At 37.1% G+C, this 24,194-nt stretch overlaps 1 protein-coding gene across 7 annotated transcripts in view; it reads left to right on the forward strand.

Moving 5' to 3' along the window:
- chas (chascon) overlaps positions 1–24,194 on the forward strand; it is a 118,757-nt gene that overhangs the window by 15,909 nt on the left and 78,654 nt on the right. Inside the window, exons 1-3 of one of the 7 annotated variants that reach the window (XM_069503364.1) lie at positions 7,419–7,647; positions 22,615–22,822; positions 23,161–23,197. In XM_069503364.1, the coding sequence (XP_069359465.1) occupies positions 22,700–22,822; positions 23,161–23,197 (160 nt within the window). In that variant the 5' untranslated portion in view covers positions 7,419–7,647; positions 22,615–22,699. Of the gene's footprint in view, positions 1–1,999; positions 2,101–7,418; positions 7,648–22,456; positions 22,823–23,160; positions 23,198–24,194 lie in introns of those variants that run through there. The other 6 variants (XM_069503363.1, XM_069503365.1, XM_069503362.1 and 3 more) reach the window with 6 other exon arrangements.

The following is a 24,194-nucleotide window of genomic DNA, read 5'->3' on the forward strand; positions in this document are numbered from 1 at the left end:
GTTTAAAAAAATATATATGTGCGAATGTGCAGAACTAAATGATTGGGCCAGTCACACAATTTGAGATATCACGAATCATTTGACAAGTGGAACCAAACCATGACGGAGAATTAAATTCATTCAATTCGAATAAACTTGTAATAACGTTCGCCATATCAACAGAAGCGTGCGGTGGCAAGCGTCAAATTCTGTCTTTGTGCAGCAATGCTGTATTCAGTATTTTGTAGAGAAAGCTATACAGAAAAGGGAAGGGACGCTTCCGTATTGGGATAGTGATAAAAAATAAAGGTGGCATTAAATAAATTTTCAATCGATTGTTGCCAAAAATGTAAAGGTGTCTTCTTCACCTACGCATACAGCTACTTGATAGGTATATGTAAAACGAAGTTAGGCGTGTGGTTGTTTAACATTCTAATCATTGTATTTTGACGCGTCAAACACAGTGTGTTGGTGTGTAAAGAATTTATAAAAATCCTCGCTCTGACGCATCGTTAGTATAAAAAGAATATATTATTAATTGAATAATTAGCACCTTTGTTCGACGCCTGATAAATATTAGATAGGTACAATATGTAGGTATGTTAAGCATCACTACAAACAAAAATCCCCCGTTGCGCTGAGTTCGTGTTTGTTCGGGCAATTATCTCAGAAACGACTCAGGTACGGATTTTCATACGGTTTTCTTCGGTAGAAAGAATAATTATCTGAAAAGGTATGGGCTATAATTTATAAACATTTTGCGAAAATAAGCTACCGCTATGGTAATAGGTATAAAAAAAAACTTTGTTTATTGCTTTGCGTTGATTTCGATCTCACTTGCAACCCAAGCACGATCAGTGCAACATCACATTTTCGCGGGTTCTTCGTAGCTTCTTCATCGAAAAAGCTTGTAAAAGCTGCAATTATTGTGCTTAGGTTGCAGTAAAGTACTTGCAGTGAATGTACGCATATCGTAACCGCAAGATGAATAGGTATTATCGCTTAAGTCCGTATTGTGTCAGAGTATGCCAGCCGCAGTCTTCGAGTAGGTACTAGGTATGTCGTACATATTTACACAGTCGTTACGCGACTCCACGACTCAGCACAAGGTCACCTGTAGATACATCATAACACGTTCTGAGACGCGAAATCTGTTTACATTTCACCGTTTAAGTAGTTAGGTATTTGTAGAGGGACACTTATTCAACTTGAGTTGATAGTTTTTTACTTGTTTTAGAAGAACTTACTGAGTACGCGTCAATTTTAGTTCCGTGGGGAACTGTGTCATAAGTAAATGACTGAGTAATTGTTTGCAAAATAATTTTTTATACTCTCTACACTAGTCGCAGAAGTCAAAATGAGTGCACTTGAGGAGTCATCGTTTAGCCGATTATTATGTATAAGCATTTTGTTAAGTTAATTATAGCCCATACCTTTTCAGAAAATATTCCCTTGGAATTTTTAAGAGAGCTACTGCTGATTTGTTTTTCTGGCTCTCCTTGAAAAGAAAGCAGCCTGGGGTGGATTGATTAAATAATTTTTAAATTTCAACACATTTTTTATTTATAGCTGTTCTGGCTATGCACTATATGAACAATAGGTACTTCGTTCAGGCAAAAGACATCATCATCAAACGTCCCATCGCAGGCTCACTGCCAAGCGCAGGTCTACTCTCAAAATGTCAAGGATTTGGCCATAGTCTACCACGTTGTCCAAGTAAATAGGTACGGATTGGCAAACTTCACAGTAATTCACACACTCTCAGGCATGCAGGTTTGCTCAGTCACACTCACGATCTTTTCCTTCACCGTTAAAGCAAGTGATACTTAATTACTTAGAACGCAAATTACTCCGAAAAGTTAAAGATGCGTGCCCGGGGTCGAGCCCCGGACCCCCCACTCGGATTTCACCTATCGGACTTAACCACCAGGATACCATGGTAGCGTTGCAACGCTTTACAAAGACATGACTTATCTTTATTAAAATATGCAATTTGAACTTTATATTGTTTCTTTACCAGGTTGCCAGTGATGCGCTGAAATGCCCAGCACAGCGATCTACCAGGACGCGAAGTCCTTGACACCTACTGGTCCTACTTCGTATGAAGAGGCATTGGCTACGGTCTGTATATTTTGATTATTTTGTTTTACCTGTTTTTTTAAAGCTAATAAATCTAAACTTTATTATGTATTCGAATAGATAATCGACCTTTAAACTTCCGCGAAGTTTCATTCCTTCGATAGTTAAAATCTACAGATAAATATTTTATTCTTTTAGTTTTTATAGAACACATATCAACTGAAGGATACTTAATAATTAAAATGCGAAATTAAAAATATAAAACAAAATAGATTTAATACGCAGGTCATTAGTCATAAAAAAATTTAAGAGTTATTGAATCAATATAAAATTATAAATGCTGATCAAGGATTTGGTCGTTGCAGAAAAATTGTACCTACTAGTCTATGTCAAATTAGTTAAGTTAACTATAGTTCGTGACGTTACGTTAAGATGGCAACCGGGGTATGAGGCGGGGGGACTCAACGCACACCCGCACGTCACCTGTCGGGTTAGCGTGGAGGCTGTGCGGGTGTGCGGGGCGTTCCCTCCACGATTGCCATTCAACCTGTCGTGTACTAGACATATATGTAGATTAGTGCGCTTTCAACAATGTTATGGGTCATGTAAGCTGCCGAAGTAACGTATGCAGCAGCGCAGGTGTCTTCCCACAGTATTAATAAAATTTATGTTAAAGAGGCGCGTGTGCGTCACAAACGAAGGAAAGGATGCAAGAGAGTGCGTGCATTATTGCAATGCGATACAGAGTTTGATGCATGCGCTATTGCTTGTAAAATAGCGCATGTGCACAGGCGTACATCTAGGACCTAAGTAGTTAGCGCATGCGTCTCACATGTTCAACCAATATCTAACTATAGACGTTCACTGCTGCATATAGGTTTCTTGTAGAGACTTCCACACACCATAGTCTTGCGCCGCCTGAATCCAGCAGCTCCCTGAGACTAGTTTGATGTTGTCTGTCTACCTAGTGGGGGGTTTTCCTACGCTGCACTTTCCAGTACGAGGTTGCCATTCTAGCTCCTTGGGATCCCAATGTCTATCGGTTTTTGAATTATGTGCCCTGCCCATTGCCACTTCAGCTTCGCAACCCGTTGAGCTATGTCAGTTACTCTCTTTCTCCTACGGATCTCCTGATTTCGTGTTTAATGGCGTAAAAAAAACTCCAAGAATAGCTCGCTACATCGCCCGCTGAGTGATTCTGACCTTTCTTATGACACCCATAGTTAGCGACCATGTCTGGGATCCATCCATATTCCATATGCTCTGCTACTGGCATCAAGCACTGAGCTAATAAAGTTTTACTTACTATAGTATGCATATTGTGACTAGAAAATGTATACAAAGACGAACGGCCTTATATAAGTCAGTTGTGTATTATGTCACCACAATATTCCAAGGTCTCATTGCCAATATACGACCTCAATGGTCAGTGTCGATTAAGAACTACAGGATGCGTCGCACAGAGATCCAATGAACCATGAAATTATCTTGTGCCTAATATCTCTATTCGCGGTGATCTGATTAAATAGGATGCTGAATTTATTTGCATAATATACCTACCTTACCCTTTAAAGCTGTGATAGCCTAGTGGTTAGGACGACGTCGGGGGATCGATCCCGGGCACGCACCTCGGAGTTATGTGCGTTTTAAGTAATTAAATATCACTTGCTTGAACGGTGAAGGAAAACATCGTGAGGAAACCTGCATGCCTGAGAGTTCTCCATAATGTTCTCAAAGGTATGTGAAGTCTACCAATTCACACATGGCCAGCGTGGTACACTATGGCCAAACCCTTTTCAATCTGAGAGGAGACCCGTGCTCTGCAGTTATCCGGCGAGGGGTTGATCATGATGATGATGAAGCATAGTATAAGTACCTCACCTACCTGCCTAAGTAGTGTTTACAGACTAAGTTTACTTAATGTCTCGATATAATTATGCAACAACAAATTTTATACGTGCATTAGGGGTTAATAAAATACAGTGTTTGGTGAATGATTACAATAATTACAAAGACGTAAGCTTGGAACTATCTAATCACTAACAAAAAGTTGCACCATGATAAAGATAGCAATATTATTGACATACAGTACTGAGTGCAGAGTAGACTTTGCTTGGTAGTTCGTTAAATCAGTCTCTAATACTGAATGATAAACTACTGGACGTAAAAATCATGATCACAGTACAAAAAAAAGAACCTGTTTCATGACAATATAAAAGAAAAAGGTAAAAAAAAAAAAAAAAATGCCGTGTTAAGCTATACAAAGTCTCCGATAACCATGTCGGAGGATTGCCAGCGAAAAAATTTTTTTAAAAAAAAAAAAAAAAAATACTGAATGATAGTCACCGAGCTCATTTGACATTGGTTGGTCCTACAATACTGCTTATTAAGTGATATTAAAATGATTTTTCGTAGAACACTTTCAATGGATTTAAAATAAATGTCAAACCAGTTCGGTGGCTATCGTTCAGTGTTAGACACTGGCTTAGCGAATCAGTAGACTGGGTCTTCGTTGTAGGTACATTAGACAACACCTCACTCGTTAGGAACCCACAGTACAAATATTTCTAGTAGTTTGTACCTACCTACTTTATATCATCGATAACCAAAACGCAGCCAAAAATTCTTGGTTACAAAAAATTTATATGTTTAGAGGTCAATGATTATAAAGGTCAGTGGTTGCCATAGATCAGACGAACAAAAAGAGCAGACCGCGTATATTTTTTGAGTCAATTAGTAATTGACTCAAAAAATATACGCGTTTGCCGTGGAGACCCTGGGGCCATGGAGTCTTAGTGCTAAAAATTTTTTACGAGACATTTCACCGCGATTAATAGCCTCAACTGGTGACAGAAGGGCTGGCTCATTTTTTGCGCAGCGGATCAGCCTGGCTGTCCAGCGCGGAAATGCAGCCAGTATTCTTGGCACCATTCCACGCGGTCATGATTTATATAGTAATTAGATAAGGCTAGCCTTAAGTTTTATTGTATTAAAAAAAAAAAAAAAAAAAAAAAAAAAAAAAAAAAAAAAAAAAAAAAAAAAAAAAAAATTAGTAATTAATTTTAACGATATTGACGCGGTAAATAACCGATGTTGATGGGTTGTAAAATATCGTATGGCTCCGCAAAAACGTGCGGTTTATTGCGATCCATTTGCGGCAGCTACCATCGCGATTGATGGAGCGTGACGGACCTACCGTGGGGATGGTTTTTGCGTAATCTAATATGCATTTTTAATAACATTATATATCCTGAATGATTGATTTTTAAATCCGTTTTATCGGGTAAGATAAGATCAAAAAGTCAACTCGAATCATCAGCATCGTCATCAACAACCCATCGCCGGTTGGTCATAGTCCACAACGTTGACAAAGTGCGAGAGAATATTATTATGGAGCCATAACTGTGAGGCACTTAATATGTGGAGAGTGACATAGGCTACTTTTTATCCCGGAAAATTTAAAAAAAAGTTCCCATAGGATTAAAAAAAAACCAAATTCCACGCGTATAAAGTCGCAGGCATCAGCTAGTAATCGCACATAACTCCGAAAAGTATAACTCATAACAATACAAACTTATTGATACGTAGGTATTAATTTTGCTGTAGCTGGAGTTTTGTTCAAAACAGTTATTAAGTATTTGTGTTCGTATAGATTCGTACTTCGTATCGTAGGCAAATATTTCGTTATTGTGTTAGGTAAACAGTGTCAGAAGTTGAGAAATACATAGATAAACATGTCCGATAATAATTGATTTTGAATAGCATTAATTTAGCACGCGAACACAGACGATTCGTAATAAATTTCAGGATTTATGAAATATTTCCGTTAGCAGCAATATCTAGTCGTGGGATTTTTATTGAAAGTTGCGCGTTATGAAATAATTGCCGTTCATAGTTTATAATAAGTGTGTAAACAACTTTTACGTCCGTTTTATGGCCAAACTTAGCAATAGAGCACCATACAATATAGAATGTATACCTATTCTAACCCCCTGTTCCCACTTGTCGGGCCCGGATTTAAATCGGATGGTTATTCCCACTAAGTAATTGTCGGAAACCGATTTTGTGTCAAAATGTACTTGCCACTGGAACGATACGAAATATCAAACGATAAACGACAAACGATAAGTGGGAAAGGGGGATTAGTCTAATATTTTGATATTATCATCATCATCGTCATCATCATCAACCGATAGACGTCCACAGCTGGACATATGTCTCTTGTAGGGACTTCACGTCATGATCTTATACGATATACCTAGGTTCATCTTAACATTATTGTATCATGAGGTATACATGTAGGTATAGAGCTAATTTAGGTCAGAAAACTAGAGAATATAATTTGTGTCTATTAATTATTTATTTCGTTTATTATTGTGTCCCGATTTCCATGTAGTGTTATTTTTATTTCTTTTTCCTGGGACAAACTTCCGCACTTAGACATTGTAGGTACATCCGTTGAACCTAAGCCCTGGGTGGGCCTGGTACGGGTTCCCGTTCGGATCACTCCATATAACCGAGCTCACTCTAGAATCCTAGTAAGCCTCTTCTCCGAGTAAAACAAAGTCGTAAAATTCATCTATGTAGCCACTTATTATTTCAAAGCGGTTTTCATCATGAGCATGTTTATTGTATATCACTACCCATATTATAAATGCGAAAGTGTGTTTGTTTGCTGGTTTGTCCATCAATCACGCCTAAAGCGGAGCAACGCGTAACGGTTTGGCGTGATTTTTATACGGTTGCAGTTAAAGATCTGGAGAGTGACATAGGCTACTTTTTATTCCGGAAAATTATGTGATTTTTCAAAAACTAAATCCTCTAGAACGAAGTCGCGGGCATCAGCTAGTTCATAATACATTTTACATTTTAGCCTATAAAATAATTAGTAGGTAAGCCTACCGCGACCGGTACAAATTCAGTGCGAGTAAAGCCTCTTAGCTCTACAAGGACGTATTCACGTTTAAGAAAATTACGTTGAAAAACAAAACTGTTTTAAAATATCAAACATCTTGTAGAAATAATATCTGTCCCGGCTTTACTCACGTGTGTAGTCGACGTTAGCGCACGTGCCTCCCTCCCTCCCTTGAAAAAGGACCCCGTATGGGTTCGAAACTAGTCAGGCTAACGTCGACTACACACGTGAGTAAAGCCGGGACAGATATTATATAGAATGGAAATCACTCACGGTAGTATAAACGCTAAAATCTTGTAGAAAGTTTTACAATCGTCAAAATTTTCACAACTCCCGAGGCAGCCTTTCCACGGATCAAAGTAAGCGAACGGATTGCCCCATTGTGTGAATGGAAAATGTCCATAACAAGGCAAGCGGACGTGTACTACAATCCAACTGCATACAATAGCTAGTAGTTTGGTGCAGTTCTCAGCTTCTGACGCCCGGCCTCGCGGTTTATTATAAAATTAAACAATTTCCATAAACCTCAACATCAGTTTGAGATTCCGTGCGAAATTCGTGTGACATAGGTGCTAGTGTAAACATAAACATTGGACTGTAAAGTGTTTGTGTCGAAATCAAAAGTGCATCAAGTATTTCAGTTTTCGTATGCCATTGAAATCAATTAGTTTTACGTGCGATCATAATAACTATAATATTTGTTTTGTTTAACGATTATTGAATACAATTTGTGTATAAACTTAAAAACAAGTGTATTTGCGTGTTTCAATATAATTGCGTATATATAAAGTATTATATTTACAGGGCCTTGACTATTCTATGTTGTTTTATCGAGTACGAGTACCGAGTCCAGTGTTACGCTACATTATTCTCACGATACGTCTACGTTGCTAATCGTTATCAGTCACGGAATTAGTCAACCGCGCATATTAATGGTCCTCCGTATTGCTGAATTGAATTGGATGACAATATTAATGTGCATTAGAGGATTGTTTCATTAGATTTACGAGTATAAGATGGAGATTTAAAAAAGACTGCTCTAAAATTCTGCTCTTTTACGTATGTTACGAACGTTTAGATTTCTTTAATAGGTTCAGGAAAACTGCAATATAATTTATTTATCTAAGGAGGTACCTACTCATATTATATACTTTTTCGATTATTCTATAGTTACTTATTCGTTTATGCTGTAAGTATCTAAATATTTGAGCTAGTAGGAAAGTTCATATTATGCTAAGAACAGCTAAAGAACGACTTATTTTGACAGCTGTTTGTTTGCTATTGTTAGCTAAATGCGAACACATGAACGACGTCACAACTGGAAAATTCAAAGAAAATCTTTATGTTTTTATTGTTTTACTCGTAGATCATTCCGTTCTGTGACTCGTTTGTTCTGTAGAACGTTTCACCTACTGATGTAAATGAACTCGTTCAGTTAGTTGTAGGTTTGGAGGAGACGATCCCATGCGTCGGTCGGGGTGAAAACCACGTTGCGTCGTCAGCGATCTAGTGTCGAAAGAATTAGTAAATGACACAGTTTACGATCTCGTAAAACTGTGGAAATTATATTGAATATAGGTAAAAAAAGAGTAGATATGTTACACATGTAAAAAGTGAAGATTTAAAACTACGTCACTTGGGTCACATAACTTTGTGGAGCGTTATCTCTCAAACTCTTGTGCGTTTTGTATCTTCTGTCTTCTGATCTTGACTAGTGATTATGACCAATAACATTTCTATGATATAATATCCTTCATCATGATCAAGCCATCGCCGGCTCACTACAGAGCACGGGTCTTCCCTCAGAGTGAGAAGGGTTTGGCCATAGTCTACCACGCTGGCCAGTTGCGGAATGCGGGTTGGTAGACTTCACACACCTTTGAGAACATTATATTTTCCTTCACCGTTAAAGTAAGTGATATTTAATTACTTAAAACGCACATAACCCCGAAAAGTTTCGGGTCCGTGCCCGCGATCGAACCCCCGACCGCCGATTAGAAGGCTGACGTCCTAATAATATTCTTGCCTATAGGTATATCGCCATACAACTATCTTGCATATGCAGTAGAAATGCACCTGCTTTGAAACACTAAAAATTACAAGAAACATGTCTAAATGCGTGGTCCATAATAAGCTTCCATTGAAACGTACGTCACACAACATAAACATTGCAATATAATATCAATAAAAAACAAATCAATTGATTGTGGCTGATGAAATCATTATCAATACAATTCGTTAAGGTGTTACTGCGCATTGATCTCACGTAAGTATCTATCTCCATTAAGCAATCCCATTCACAGCTAACTACCTACTTGCAGGGTTACCAATAGCTAAATGCTCAGGCTTATTTTTAGGGTTCCGTACCTCAAAAGGAAAAAGGAACCGTTATAGAATCACTTCGTTGTCTGTCTGTATGTCTGTCAAATGTCAAGAAACCAGAGTACTTCCCGTTGACCTAGAATCATTGAAGTTTGGCAGGTGGATAGGTCTTATAGCACACGTAAGGGGAAAAATCCGAAAACCATGAATTTGTAGTTACATCACAAGAAAAAGTTAAAATGTGTTCATGAAAAAATAATCAAGTAATATTTTTAATTTTCAAAGTAAGATAACTATACCAAGTGGGGTATCATATGATACCCACACACCACACGCCACAGTTTTGCACAATGCACTGCCTGAATCCAGCGGCTCCCTGCGACTCATCTGATGTTGTCTGTCCAGTGTCCACCTATATGGGTCTCCAAAGTACCAACGCTGCGTCTTTCGGTGCAAGGTCACCATTCCATTCCTTGGGATCCCAGGTCTATCGGTCTTTGCCCACTGCAACTTCGCTTCGCAGCCCATTGAGCTATGTCGGTTATAACTCTGGTTCTCCTACTTTCTGATTTGATCACGTAGCGAGACTCCAAGCAAAGGTCTCCTCTCCATTGCTCGCTGAGTGACTCTGAGCTTTCTTATATGAGGCCCATATTTATGTCACGGATCCTCTTAGAGAAACCTCAAGAGAATTATAATTAAAATATTTCAGAATGTAGAAAACCGCTTCAAAAATTTAATATCGATATGGCAAAACAATTTATTACCATAAAATCATAATCAATATAAAAAACCCAAATAGGCACTTAGTCAAAATTGGTTTTAAGGCTTTAGCAATATATGCCAAAAGGATTTTTATGTCATAATTTATCTTTATTACTCTGTTACGACAATAAATTTTATAAAACGTGTATTTATATTATGACGCCTTAAAGATAAAGTAGGTATTTCTACGATCAAGATTCTATATCGATGTAGTATCTAGACGCGAGACGAGAAACTTGACATTTAACTTTACACTGAGGCAATTTGGAGGCAAAGTTCCACACACTTTAAATTACCCTGTAATTAGGGAAAATCGCTGCACAATGACTATTTAAGAACACCATATCCACAATCTATGGTTGAATAGAAGAACCGCGTTTCCATTGTATATCCACGATACGGTAATTAACTCCATGAATTGCGGCTTCACACAGAAAGCAAACTCAAGAAAACTTAATCACGTTACAAACTTTCAGAGTAAAGTAATATCCCTAAAATCAAGCGCAACAGTAGTCGTGTTTGATCATAAATACCAAATAAAATATTAGCACACTTATTAGCACTACTTATTTATTCAAATCTGCGTGGTTGAAAATATCTGCAATGTGATTTAAATTAATACTTCTGACTTAATATAATATAGGCCATACACTAATCCTTATCGGGCCGCGGAAGTCAGATGGTAATCTTTCGGTCCTACACCACAACTGGTAGCCTCAGTCGAATTTGGATTAGAATAAGTACTGGTTTGACATCGGAAATATTTAAAAGGAAGTAAGAGTACACGCTCGTTTCGTTATATAGCTCATAATAATACTATAGCTTGTCAAATATGGATTAGAATAATAAGCAGACCCTGGTACACAAATCTGTACAACTGACCATAAAAAGCTTATCAAGAACGTTCGTATTTGCGAGATTAAAAAAATACCGAGGTCTTACAATGCAAACGAACTCTAACAATATTTTAAGAATAGCCCGTTCACCTTTTTACTCCGTGGGAGCGCTATTTTATGTAAATTCTACAATCTACGTTAACTACCGCATTTCTAAATTGTGTACAGGCATTTAGCACGTTACTGCTATTTGAAAGCTCTTTCTACATGGCCCTATAGATCTAATTACCAGGTACGCGACTGGTCGAGATGGCAATCGGTGTATGAGGCGGGGGGACGCCCCGCACACCCGCATGTCACCCGTGCTGTCCCGCACCAGGTTAGCGCGGCGACTGTGTGGTTGTGCAGGGCGTCTCCACCCCGAATGTCATCTCGACCTGTCGCGTAATATAGGTACAAAAGCACAGAATATATAATAGTACCACAGTTCGTTAAACTGTGATAGTACTAACGATAAAAGCTTTTATTTTTCAAATAGTGACTATATAGCTACTGCAAACATAATATATTAGTGAGCTCATGTCAGTAGTTCAAAGCCTTTTGGGCTGTGTGTCCGCTAGGGAGGAGATGCTTACATTATATTAGAAGCTGAAAGTCCATAGAAACTTTCAGCGTCAACCCATAACCTTTTATTAGTTTTCTGCGTTACCTGCCTGCTGCTGCGGTAAACTAGTCCACGGGAGTTACAAGAATTTATAAAAAGGCAGGTCCAGTTTGCCATAATTAGGTTAATGCAGAAGAACAAGTATTTGATTACAAAAGTGTCTGCTAATCAAACCCATGTCAAAAGTTCCAACAAGACCTTTTCTTTACTGAGGTTACTTTTTCACGTTAGACTTGTTATCATGTTAGGCTACTTCATACTAATCTCAATCTCTACGGGTTGTCTACCTGTAAAGATGTAACAAATTGAACCATAGAATTAGACTAGCATAATAATATCTAGCCGTACATTTAAATTAAATTAATGTAAGAGAATTGTCAAGAGAAATTAAAAATCTTATCTTTTTCATTAGAGTCAATGTCTTTAGTATCCAAGGTCGTAATTTAATACTGACATGCATCTCAATTATTTATTTCCAAAATATTTTTCGATAACACGTAACACGAGCCTGTAATGTAATCGATCCGATTTAACTTTATAAAAACTGACAGACAGTCAAAATATTAAATATGTTAAGTTTTAAACATAATACATCGTATCAAAATTCGCAACGTATACAATTTCTGCATACAAAGTAGGGTACTTAACTGAAAAATATAAATTTTAATACTTTCACGAAAGTCCTTTTAATGTAGGCATATGTAGAATGTAGATGCGTATTGCGTTTAGGTTGGGGGAACCCTCGTGACAATAATTGTATTTGTAACATACCCCAACTAGATAATGTCCGCGATTTCGTCCGCGTGGATTTAGGTTTTTTTAAAAACCCCATGGGAACCGGAACATGTAATTTCTCCGGATATAGAGCTTATGTCGGTCCCCATTATGTAAACTCTGTACCTAGGTATTCATCAAATTTTTTTAAACGGATACGTCGTAAAAAGTTTTGATACGCGAAGTTTGTAGTTAGATGGACCGTGATCCTGTTTTTTTTCGCTATAGGGACACACTTGACCATATTTCGCTATAGGTACCTACGGCTATACCGCTGCCACGAATTGCCTTGATGCTGAGATCGCTTTTCAGTTAGGTACTGATTCACAGCACAGACATATTATGCGAGTTGAGCTCAATCAAGCGCGGCTATCAAAAACAAAATAACATAATCCATAGCCATACTAATACCACAGTCAAGAAATACTTCATACAGTGGGTCGACGGAGATGTCTCGGCAGAGTAATACTGTGGAGGAGGGGAATGGGAATATACCAATCGCAGAACAAACTATGTGTTGCTTAATGCTTAGTACCTAATTGATTATACGCAGTAGGGATAGTAAGGCTGGCTCATCTGCAAACATCAATAGCGTCTCACTGCTTATGTATATGTTGTGCTAAAATATTACTCTAAAATTGTTCTCGTATGTCTATTACTCTCTTACGGCCTCAACCACCCAATCGAAATCAGGAACAGAGCATAAACACTAGGGCAAAAAGACGAAAGGAAGGGCAAAGTGTAATAAATCCACTCGGACGAAGTCGCGAATAAAATCTAGTTTTCAATATGCAATTTTACCCAACGCAATGTCACTAATAACTTTCATCTGCTTGTCCATTTTCAAACAAAATTTTCAGGATAAAGTGTAAACCTACCCACTTATGCGTACAAGCATTTTCTATGCCTTCTAGTGAATAGTTTTCTGTATGTCTACTACCTATCTACTGATTTTCTTTGCTTCACCGTGAGAGTCCAAAATTATGAATCACACATATTAATATAAGTAGAAAGATTATAAATAAGCGAAGGCTAACTTGCTAAGCCGCCTGGGCTGACGATGTCATCAAAACAATCGAGCTGAATATGAAATAAGCATACATTACCATTACTTTACATAAAATAACTAAACAGATGTGCATAAGTAACTAATACCAGGTAAAATAGTTGTTTATCTAGAAGCTTACAAGCACAATTTATTATGTTTGAGAAAATCTTAATAAAGAAAAATTTTTTTTTAACCATTGATGTTTGAAGTGCTTCAGATACCTATTACATATACATAAAAGTAAAATATTAAAAAATATTTCAGTTAGAGTTAAAACCCCAAGTATTGAGTAACAAGTCTTGGCTTTAGCTGGTTACTTTGTCAGTTTAGTCCTTAGTTTAAATGTTAACAAACGTCCCCAGAGTTACATTGATTTACATTAATTTTTTTTTTAATTCACATTTCTTAAATTAAAAACTTTCATTGCTCAAAACCTTTGAAATGGTTCGCCAGGGACGCATTTTATTTAGATAGACATGTCTTACACTACATAGACAAATTAACTTTAATGAGAAAGTTGTGTGTATGGCACATCTTATCTAGTATCTATCTACTTGTACAATATATCCATATCTGTGGTGTACTTATATACAGGGTGTAACCTAAACTCTGGCAAAAACTTAGCGTTATTGTTATACTATCTAAACATAATCCAGTACCAATAACCATTTGCCTCATTTTCTAGTTTTAGTGATTTAGTATTTTTCAAACCCGTAATGTATAGCGTGCAAAACTCGGGTCAATGCCCCGCCTACGACGCGGCATTGACTCCGAGTGTACTACTTACGCAACGTTAGTTGACCTCTAGCGTCGTCAGATGTTTTATTTGCAATAATATCATAAACTACAAAATTATAGGATTTTTACATATTTTTCGCGATTTTTTTGTGGTATCATAGTTATTAGTAATCATCAGTATTACCTATTACCTGTCTTCGTTTTTGCCAGCGTTCTGGTTACAACCTGTATAATACGAGATACAACCTTATTAGATTGGTATAAAGGATGACCACAATATGTTGACATTGCGGTCATCCTTTGCATACAATTTACTTCCTGAGTATGTCCTGTGTATTTTCCGGTCTCAGGTGAATCTTCAAGTGTAAATGCGGTTTTACGTCTGTCCTCATAAACTTTTAGAATTATTCTTTATAAAAACTTTGATATAATGCAATAATAACGCGATAAAGCATAGAGTTGGTGGTCTCATGATGAAGCCGGGATGTGGCCATAGAAACTTCTCAACTTAAGTTTGTCGTGTCGTTAAATTTTTTTGACGTTATTCGTTTTAGTACCAACCTGATTAAAACTTGTTTTGAAAAAGGTTTTTTTAATTGAGGATATTATGTATTGAGCCTGCTATGATATCTTTATGTTTGATAAATTGAATAAGTAATAACATAGTTATTGCAAGGTTTATGAGTTATATTAACACTTATAACATATCGCATAAATATTTTATTATATCAACAAATTACTTAAGGATATTATAATATAATTATTATCCAACCTACATGAATACGACCACGCGTCTCGTATTATTATAATTTGAAATTGATTGTTTATAATATACTAGCTGATCCCCGCGGCTTCGCCCGCGTTTATATAATAGCCTATGTCACTCAGGAATAATGTAGCTTTCTATTGGTGAAAGAATTTTCAAAATCGATTCAGTAGTTCCAGAGATTACCCCCTACAAACAAACTTAACGACATTACGTCTTTATAATATTAGTATAGATTATAATGGGGCCGATTCTCTTGTACACAATCTTTAAACTAAACTAAAATGACACGTCTAAATCTATTGCTATCCCTGTCATAATGTTGCTTGCGGAAAAGGATAGCACTAGATTTAGACCTGTTAATTTAGTTTAGTAGGTATAGAGATTGTGCATAAGAGAATCGGCCCCAATGTCTACTATTTGTACTTATAGTACCTAGTATATCACTCATGAAATCTATAACGGAGCAAGTAGGTAAGCTTAAAATAATTTATAAAAATTTATATTAAGGTACTGGCAGGTTTGGGTCAAAAAACTGCTATTCCTCTTCCATGCCAGACCACTACCATCTTAGACTGCATTATCACTTATCACCATGTAAGAAGAAGGAGGACTAACTTATCTGGGAGTAAATAGATAATAGATATTGATATAATCTTTACAGTAATAATGGGGCCGATTCTCTTGTACACAATCTCTAAACTAAACTAAATTAACAGGTCTAAATCTAGTGCTATCCTTTTCCGCAAGCATCGTTTGAAAGGGGTAGCAATAGATTTAGACGTGCCATTTTAGTTTAATTTAGAGATTGTGTACAACGGAATTAGCCACAATATGAGCCTAACCTAATTTTATACCTACGTCTCATCTCATCTGACTTTATTTATTTATATTTTATAGACTGGCTTGGCTTGGCAGCAATCAGACTTGCTGGCAATGTAGCCTAAGATGGAGAGCGCGCTTGCCTAGAAGATACATATTCATATTCAAACTGGGAAAACGAATGCCGGAAGACTATTCCATATCCTTGCGGTTCAAATTAGAACGGAGGAGGCAAATCGCTTCGGTAGGTGTCTGTGGAATTATTTCACTGCTGTGTTGCATAAGAATTATTTCACTGACTTTCTGCCCTAGTATTCAACTGCAATCGTCCCAAAAATGTAGCTTCTAATTAGTGAGAAATATTTACCCCACTTGTTCACTCGGTACCACCGTTTCCGCCGAGACCATGACTCTTGAAGTCCGCATTCCTATGATTTGTCATGTATATTTTATTACGACTATTACAAAAATAAGTTTTTAGCTAATCTATTATATCACTTCGTCATCCGCCGAACGTCCTTGCGGTAAGGGTCAGGTGGCCACTGGCCGGTCGATGGACCACTTTACAATACTCTCGCTTTTAAATGCTTGTTACAGGTGGGCCCGGTGGACTTGTGAACGTTGTTATGCAATGTAGGTCGGTTTTGTTTAGATTTCAATATCTTGTAAGGCTTTTAGCTGCTTTTGTATTAAGTACCTACTAATATACTAGTACATTCCCGCGACTTCGTCGTTTTCGAAATTCCGTTGAAATTTCTCAAAATACTTGCATAGTGAACCCGTAGGGTACCTACTCAAGGAATACTTATGTCCTGCACAAATTGCTAGATTCACTAGTTTTCCAGTTTCGATATTATTCAATCCATCTGTAATCTGTCGATAAGTTGCATTTGTATTGCCTTTTTTGACCAATAACCTTAATCTGAATATATAAATGGAAAAGGTGACTGAATGACTGACTGATCTATCAACGCACAGCTCAAACTACTGGACGGCTCGGGCTGTAGTCTGTACAGATGAGCGGCAGAGAGCTTTATGACGTAGGCATCCGCTAAGAAAGGATTTTTTAAAAATTGAACCCCTAAGGGGGTGAATTAGGGGTTTGAAATTTGTGTAGTCCACGCGGATGAAGTCGCGAGCATAACCCAGTTTTCATATACATATATTTGTCTCTGATCGTCTTGTCAGAGTAGATAAGCTTAATTTTATTATGGCCTAGTTCCAAGTTTTTACGATTGTGTTGAAAATATTGAAATAACAAGAGAATCTGTTATAGAGAAAATAAAATCTAGATTAATAAATAAATTGTAGTACAAGAACTTTTTTTAAAAAATAGAGTTGAGCAAAAGAGCAGGCGGGTCACCTGTTGTTAAGTGATTACCGCCGCCCATGAACATTTGCAGCACCCGAGGAACTGCCGATACGTTGCCTTATCTTATTTCAGATTTGTAAACACTCGCTAACTTGCAAACTCAGCATCTTTTATGTGTAACTATGCAGTATTTATTTTTTAAGTTTTATGTTACACAGCAACCTTTATTGTTAATCTATTGTTTATTTTTTCGAAATATAGTATTATTTTTAGGGTTCCGTACCTCAATAAGAAAAACGGAACCCTTATAGGATCACTTTGTTTTCTGTCTGTCTGTCTGTCCGTCTGTCAAGAAACCTAGAGGGTACTTCCCGTTGACCTAGAATCATGAAATTTGGCAGGTAGGTAGGTCTTATAGCTAGCTGGTTTTAGGGAAAAATCTGAAAACCGTGAATTTGTGGTCACATCACACAAAAAAAATTAAATTGTGGCCATGAACTAATAATTAGTATTTTCAATTATCAAAGTAAGATAACTATATCAAGTGCGTTATCATATTATGAAAGGGCTTCATCTGTGGATTCTAAAACAGATTTTTATTTATTTTTATGAATCATAGTTTTTGATTTATCGTGCAAAATGTCGAAAAAATACGACTATACTGCGGAACCCTCGGTATGCGAGCCTGACTCGCACTTGGCTGGTTTTTTAATTTGTGTTTTGAAATATCTAATTATAAGACAGTTTTGTTTTTAAATATTTCGATTAACCTTTCTCGTCAAAGTCAAGGTGCGTAAGTACCCAATTTAGCTTCTTGTGTCTAAAATTTTGGCAATCATCTAGCTCCTTGTTTGGCTTGACCTTTTAAAACAAGTGCCTATAAATGAGGTTATTGCGATATGAATGTTTGCATTATAAAAAAACCGGCCAAGTGCGAGTAAGACTCGCGCACCGAGGGTTCCGTAGTACAATCGTATTTTTTCGACATTTTGCACGATAAATCGATAATTCATAAAAATAAATAAAAATCTGTTTTAGAATATATATACAAGTAAAGCCCTTTTAAATGATATCCCATTTGCCCCATTTCCAATATACGACCTCAATGGTCAGTGTCGATTAAGAACTACAGGATGCGTCGCACAGAGATCCAATGAACCATGAAATTATCTTGTGCCTAATATCTCTATTCGCGGTGATCTGATTAAATAGGATGCTGAATTTATTTGCATAATATACCTACCTTACCCTTTAAAGCTGTGATAGCCTAGTGGTTAGGACGAGGTCGGGGGATCGATCCCGGGCACGCACCTCTAACTTTTTGGAGTTATGTGCGTTTTAATTAATTAAATATCACTTGCTTTAACGGTGAAGGAAAACATCGTGAGGAAACCTGCATGCCTGAGAGTTCTCCATAATGTTTTCAAAGGTGTGTGAAGTCTACCAATCCGCACATGGCCAGCGTGGTAGACTATGGTCAAAACCCTTCTCACTCTGATAGGAGACCCGTGCTCTGTAGTGAGCCGATTATGGGTTGATCATGATGATAATGACGATGACATTGATTTTTGGTGTATATACCTAAGTACCTATTATACCTATTATCCCTAGGTATAGTTGTTTCATGTGTAATCTTCTAATTGATTGAGCCTTGGTCTTCTTTCCAGCTTACTTAGTCTAAAACACAACACGCTTACTCATAAAATTAACTTGCCGATATGTAGTAGGTGTTAGTTACTATTGAGAAATTGAATTTAAAGCTCTTTGTTACCAAAAACTTCTTGAGCAACCTATCATGAAAGGTGTATAATTAATTATCATTTATTGTCTATTAAACGGCCTCTCCACTAAATAGCCTAGAACAAGATAGCTTGATAAACTGCATTGTATTCGACAAGGAGTTCCAAATTAGTGACCATCTCCGCATATAACTACTACTTGAGATATTTATAAAAGCATGGCGAAAATAAACCTTATGTCATACAAATTAAATACTGTTTTGTTGTAAAATATGCTATGAGTTATGTATGTAGGTGAACTGTATCTATTACCTTTACAACCATTACAGCCCTAAGGTATCTTCAAAACATTGTATGCTAAAATGTACTGTATTTTTATTGCTTATAAGTGCTATAATCATTTGAAACATTAATAACGTCCATGCGCGTGCGGTGGACCTGAATTAATCTCTTGGCTAAAACTCATTGTTTCAAAGTCATGCCTCCGATATTGATTCCAATTTTAGCCGTAAGCGATATGTGGAGTTGAAGGCTTTGTAACCATAAATTACTGGTTAATAATAAATATTAATTGCACAATCTTTGATCGCTGTAAGTAGGTAGGTATATTATTAGCATTACTTGCTCTATAATATGTAGTAAGTATATTTCTCTAGGTATATTTCCACCTCCCCGTGACGCGTTTCAAAATCTGATAGAAAACTGATCCCATTCAATACCGGCTATAAAAAGCAGGCCGACATACAGAAGCTTGAAATAGATGAATGAATTCAGAAATATGCCAGTCTAAGTAATCGCAGTAATGAAACTTGCGGCAATATAATATTTCTGGAAGTATTTCCACCTCACCATGATGGGTTGCGGAAATCTGATGAAAAATTGATAACCCATCCAATACCGGCTAGAATAATAAGCAGACCGACAGAAGCTATAAATACCTACCGGCTAGAATATACCTAGAGGAACACAAAACACCTTTGTTGTACCAGCTATTCGTCTTCCTTTACATCCTCTCCCACTGCAAAAGGTCACTTGTACACATCTCATATAGAGATAAGCGCTTCCTTGTCCACTTCATATTTTTTAGGGTTCCGTACTTCAAAAGGAAAAACGGAACCCTTAAATAGGATCACTTTGTAGTCTGTCTGTCGGTCTGCCAAGAAACCTACAGGGTACTTCCCGTTGACTTAGAATCATGAAATTTGGAAGGCAGGTAGGTAGATAGGTAGGTCTTATAGCAGACATAAGGAGAAAAATCTGAAAACCGTGAATTAAGGGTTACATCACACACAAAACAAAATTGTGATCATAAACTAATAATTAGTATTTACGATTTTCGAAGTAAGCTAACTATATCAAGTGGGGTGCATTCTAAAACAGATTTTTATTTATTTTTATGCATCATAGTTGCATCCTAGGCATAGAATTATCGTGCAAAATGTCGAAAAATACGACTGTAGTACAGAACCCTCGGTGCGCGAGCCTGACTCGCACTTGGCCGGTTTTTTTCTTGTTACAATTTTTTGGCACGAATAAAAAACATGCTAGTGCGATGGATTAAAACGGCCGAAGAATGCATATTTTAACAAATAACCGGATGCAATGATTGTGCATTGAGGATAAGGTTAATTTGATCCAACAACGAACCTTACAATAATTATTAGATGTACATCACCACTAGAAACTAAATTATATATAAAATACAAACTGCAAACTGAAAATATTTCAAGAAACGGTTAGATTATAATTTTTGCTACTTTATTAAAAAGTTTATCTACTTACAGATGAATAAAAAATCAATCTAATGAAACTTAAGTAGCATTTAAGCAACTTAAGCAAAGTTTGAAACTGTTTTAGTATCTATTTAAAAACCTCGCAAAGTCCTCAATTTCGTGCAATGAGTTGTTTAGCACAAGAACGCTTTACTTTTAAAACAACAAAAAAAAATGTTTAAAATACTTGCTTAGTAGGTACGTAGGTAACCAATGCTGTATACGTAATGTACTGTATCTACTTATGTAGTACTGTCACATCATCAACTTTACACTTTTCCTCATACAGGAAAAGCAAATATTAGTGTATTGTGCACTACCACGATCCAACCACGTAACATCAATACTTACATCATATTTTAGAACATCGCTTATTTCATTATCATCATCATCATCAACCGATAGACGTCCACTGCTGGAGATAGGTCCCTTGTAGGGACTTCCATACGCCACGATCTTGCGCCGCTTGAATCCTTGGTCTGATGTCGTCCATCCACCTAGTGGTCTTCCAACCGGCCGGCCGGTTGGCCAGCGATGAGTTGTTGTTGATGATGATGATGTAGTGTTATCACACTGAATACCTACCGCGGTCCGGACTATGACCGCGGTGGTAGTCTATGTGCCACTTTTTCATTCAAAAATGCTGCTCTGTTTCATAACAAAGTGGAATCTCTCGGAAATGTTGATCTGTTCAATATGAGCCGTGACCCAATTGATGGGAACAATGCCTATTGACACGGTGCATCGCCAATAACAATCGCGATGTGTCGGCCTCGGGCGTTGCGCTGCGTTGGCCGCTGCAAGGGCGCGGCAACCGCACGTGGGTGAAGCTTCAGCGACTCCTGTAATACAAATGTCTATTTGAGATATATTTTGGTTTAGTAATGACTTATAGTTTCCGGTGTTTAAAGAGTCCTTTATGTAATCACTGTTGACATATAAATCCGAGGGCGCTGGCCATGGGCCTCATAAGAAAGCACAGATGGACAGGGTGGGTTCCCAACGAGTCACAATCAATCGTGTCACAGTATGACTCGTTGGGAACGATGGAGAGCGCTGATATCTTTGGAGTTTATCACACAAAATAATAATACACACAAAATTGCTTATTTACCTATTTCAAACTAGCCTAACAACTATACATAACATAAGTCTGATCTGATCTGACTGATGTCCGCGACTTCGTTCGGATTTATGTTTATGAAAATGTCGTGGAAACTTTCAGGGAAAACTGGATTCTCCGAGATAAAAAAGTAGCTCATGTCACTCTCCAGATCTTTTACCAATGATGCACAAAACCATCGATCCGTTATTCCGTTGCAGCGTGATTGAAGGACAAACCAACACAGAAACACTCGCGCATTTATAATATGGGTAGTGATTAGGCTGTGACCGTTGTCATTGAGCTGTCAAAGTTATGGTGAGGTGTTTAATATGAAGCGAGGTGCGAGTACGGTCGTGCGATCCCACCGGAAACCGCCGCTACGTGGAATACTCAGCACGAAATGTGGACAGGGATGCGAGAGGCTTAGGAACAGAAATAATATCCTACGACAAATATATATTGCCAGCTTTATGGCAACACATTACCTAGGTACTTACTGCTTTTAATACATCGTTCTAACTACTAGCGATTAGGAGTAGCAGAAAATAAGCATACTAGACTAGAACGAGACTTAATTATTCTTTGAATAAACTGTGGTTAAATAACTTAGCCAATTATTTATTATTTTTATGTTTATATTCTCGTCTCGTATTTATCGGAAAAGTCACAATCGACAACCCTACGATTGATACGTTGCCAAAAGAAAATTATAATCCACGTGCCCTGTTAATTGTATTGCAGTTTACCTTTTAGTTTGCGTCAGTCAATAATCGGTAAGGCGTTGGAACACGCGAATCATTGTTACCATCGTTCTAATTTTGCTTAATCTGTTCATAATATTCAAATAGGTACTTTATCTACCTACCCACGTAAATCTGTAATAAAATTAAGTTAGTGTTAAGTTACGAATCCTATAAAAATTATATAAGTACCTATTTTAGCTCTTTTTATACTTTTAAAGATTTATGCGTTTTGTAGTAAAATGTGTGTAAAAAGACTAAATCAAAGGACAAAGTGCTAAGTGCAAAATAATTAACTTGTCTCTCAGTTTTTATGTATTTTGATGGTGACAGTTTTTACTTTAAGTGAACATGGCGCCATCAAGCGGCGGCCGCGAATACTTTTGCAGTACACGTCCAAATCGCCGCAACGTGCCAACCCTAGTTTTAAGAGCTTTACCTACTCGGTAAGAGATGGCGCTAATAGTCTAATTTAATTCTAAAAGTTGGAAAAGCGCACACAGAATTTCTTATCTACTACTGGCTGACCCGGCGAACTTCGTTTCCGAACTTCGAAACTTCGAACACCTACAGTCGATTCTTTTTCAGGCAATTTTTTAATTTTTTCTCTCCGTAACAACCATCCTCGTACCTACTTCAAGGAATATATAAAAAAAAGAATTAGCGAAATCGGTTCAGCTGTTCTCGAGATTTGCGATCAGCAATACATTTAGCGATTCATTTTTATATGTACCTATTTATTAAATATTTGAAAAAATAAAATGTTATATTGTTTTATTCGCAGGCCGAGCCGGGGGAGACGATAGCTACAACCAAAGAAGGTAAGATTTTATTGCCAATTTTTAATGCGCATACCTACAGGTACATTTGGCTTGTTTTTATTTGAATTTTAAAATTTATTAAGATGCGTTTACACGCAGGGCAAACATTTTATTGCTTGGTAGGTACCTACCATAGAGCAGAAACCTAACATCGATATATTGATGTCACTACATAGTTCAGCTATCTCACACTAGATGTCAATAAGTGTAGAAAGCAATATAAAATTACTTACAAATGAAATGTGATACCATTCATAGCATCAGAACGTCTGTCTGAATAACTTTGACACGATAAAACACAACACTTCATCCTTTTGTTCTTAAAAACGCGAAAACACACCGATAATACGAGTCTCAATATATGTGAACCTGACGAACGCAGACAGCATACTAACTAAGGCCCCGCCCACAGTGATGACGTCAGGACCTAGTTGAAAATCACAGTGCACAGTTGCTTAGGCCAACTCCTCTTTGTTTCTGCTCTGTGGTACCTACACTACTTTACTCTACTATTTGCAATGAGTGTAAATACCTACTCCGTTATTCATGTCTGAGACCATGAGATTAATATGTACCTACCTGCCTAATTTTAATTAAATAAATACTTATCATAAAAGTAGGTTATAGGTAGATACATATTGGGTACATAATAGGTATAGTACCTCTAATTTGGCCTTCAAAAGCTGTTCAAAACTGTATAACAAAAGTACCTACCTACCTAGGTACCGTATATTTTCTCCTTTTTGGTAGTGGCCGGCAATGAGGTAGGTAGGTACTAATGGCTTTATCTTGAGTAATCGTAAAACTGTGGTAAAATCAAGGTCCTACTTGTGCTTTTTTTCATTCCTACGCTTGCCAACATTGCCGAAGTTTGTCCTGAATGTAAACGTAGCATTAGATAAATACTTTGGACACATATACCCAATCTTACACGTTACATGCAAGAGTAACACCTATTATATAATATAATTTTAGCTACCTATTTTTTATTGTTTAA

Source organism: Maniola hyperantus, chromosome 15, assembly GCF_902806685.2.
Source record: "Maniola hyperantus chromosome 15, iAphHyp1.2, whole genome shotgun sequence".
NCBI lineage: Eukaryota > Metazoa > Arthropoda > Insecta > Lepidoptera > Nymphalidae > Maniola > Maniola hyperantus.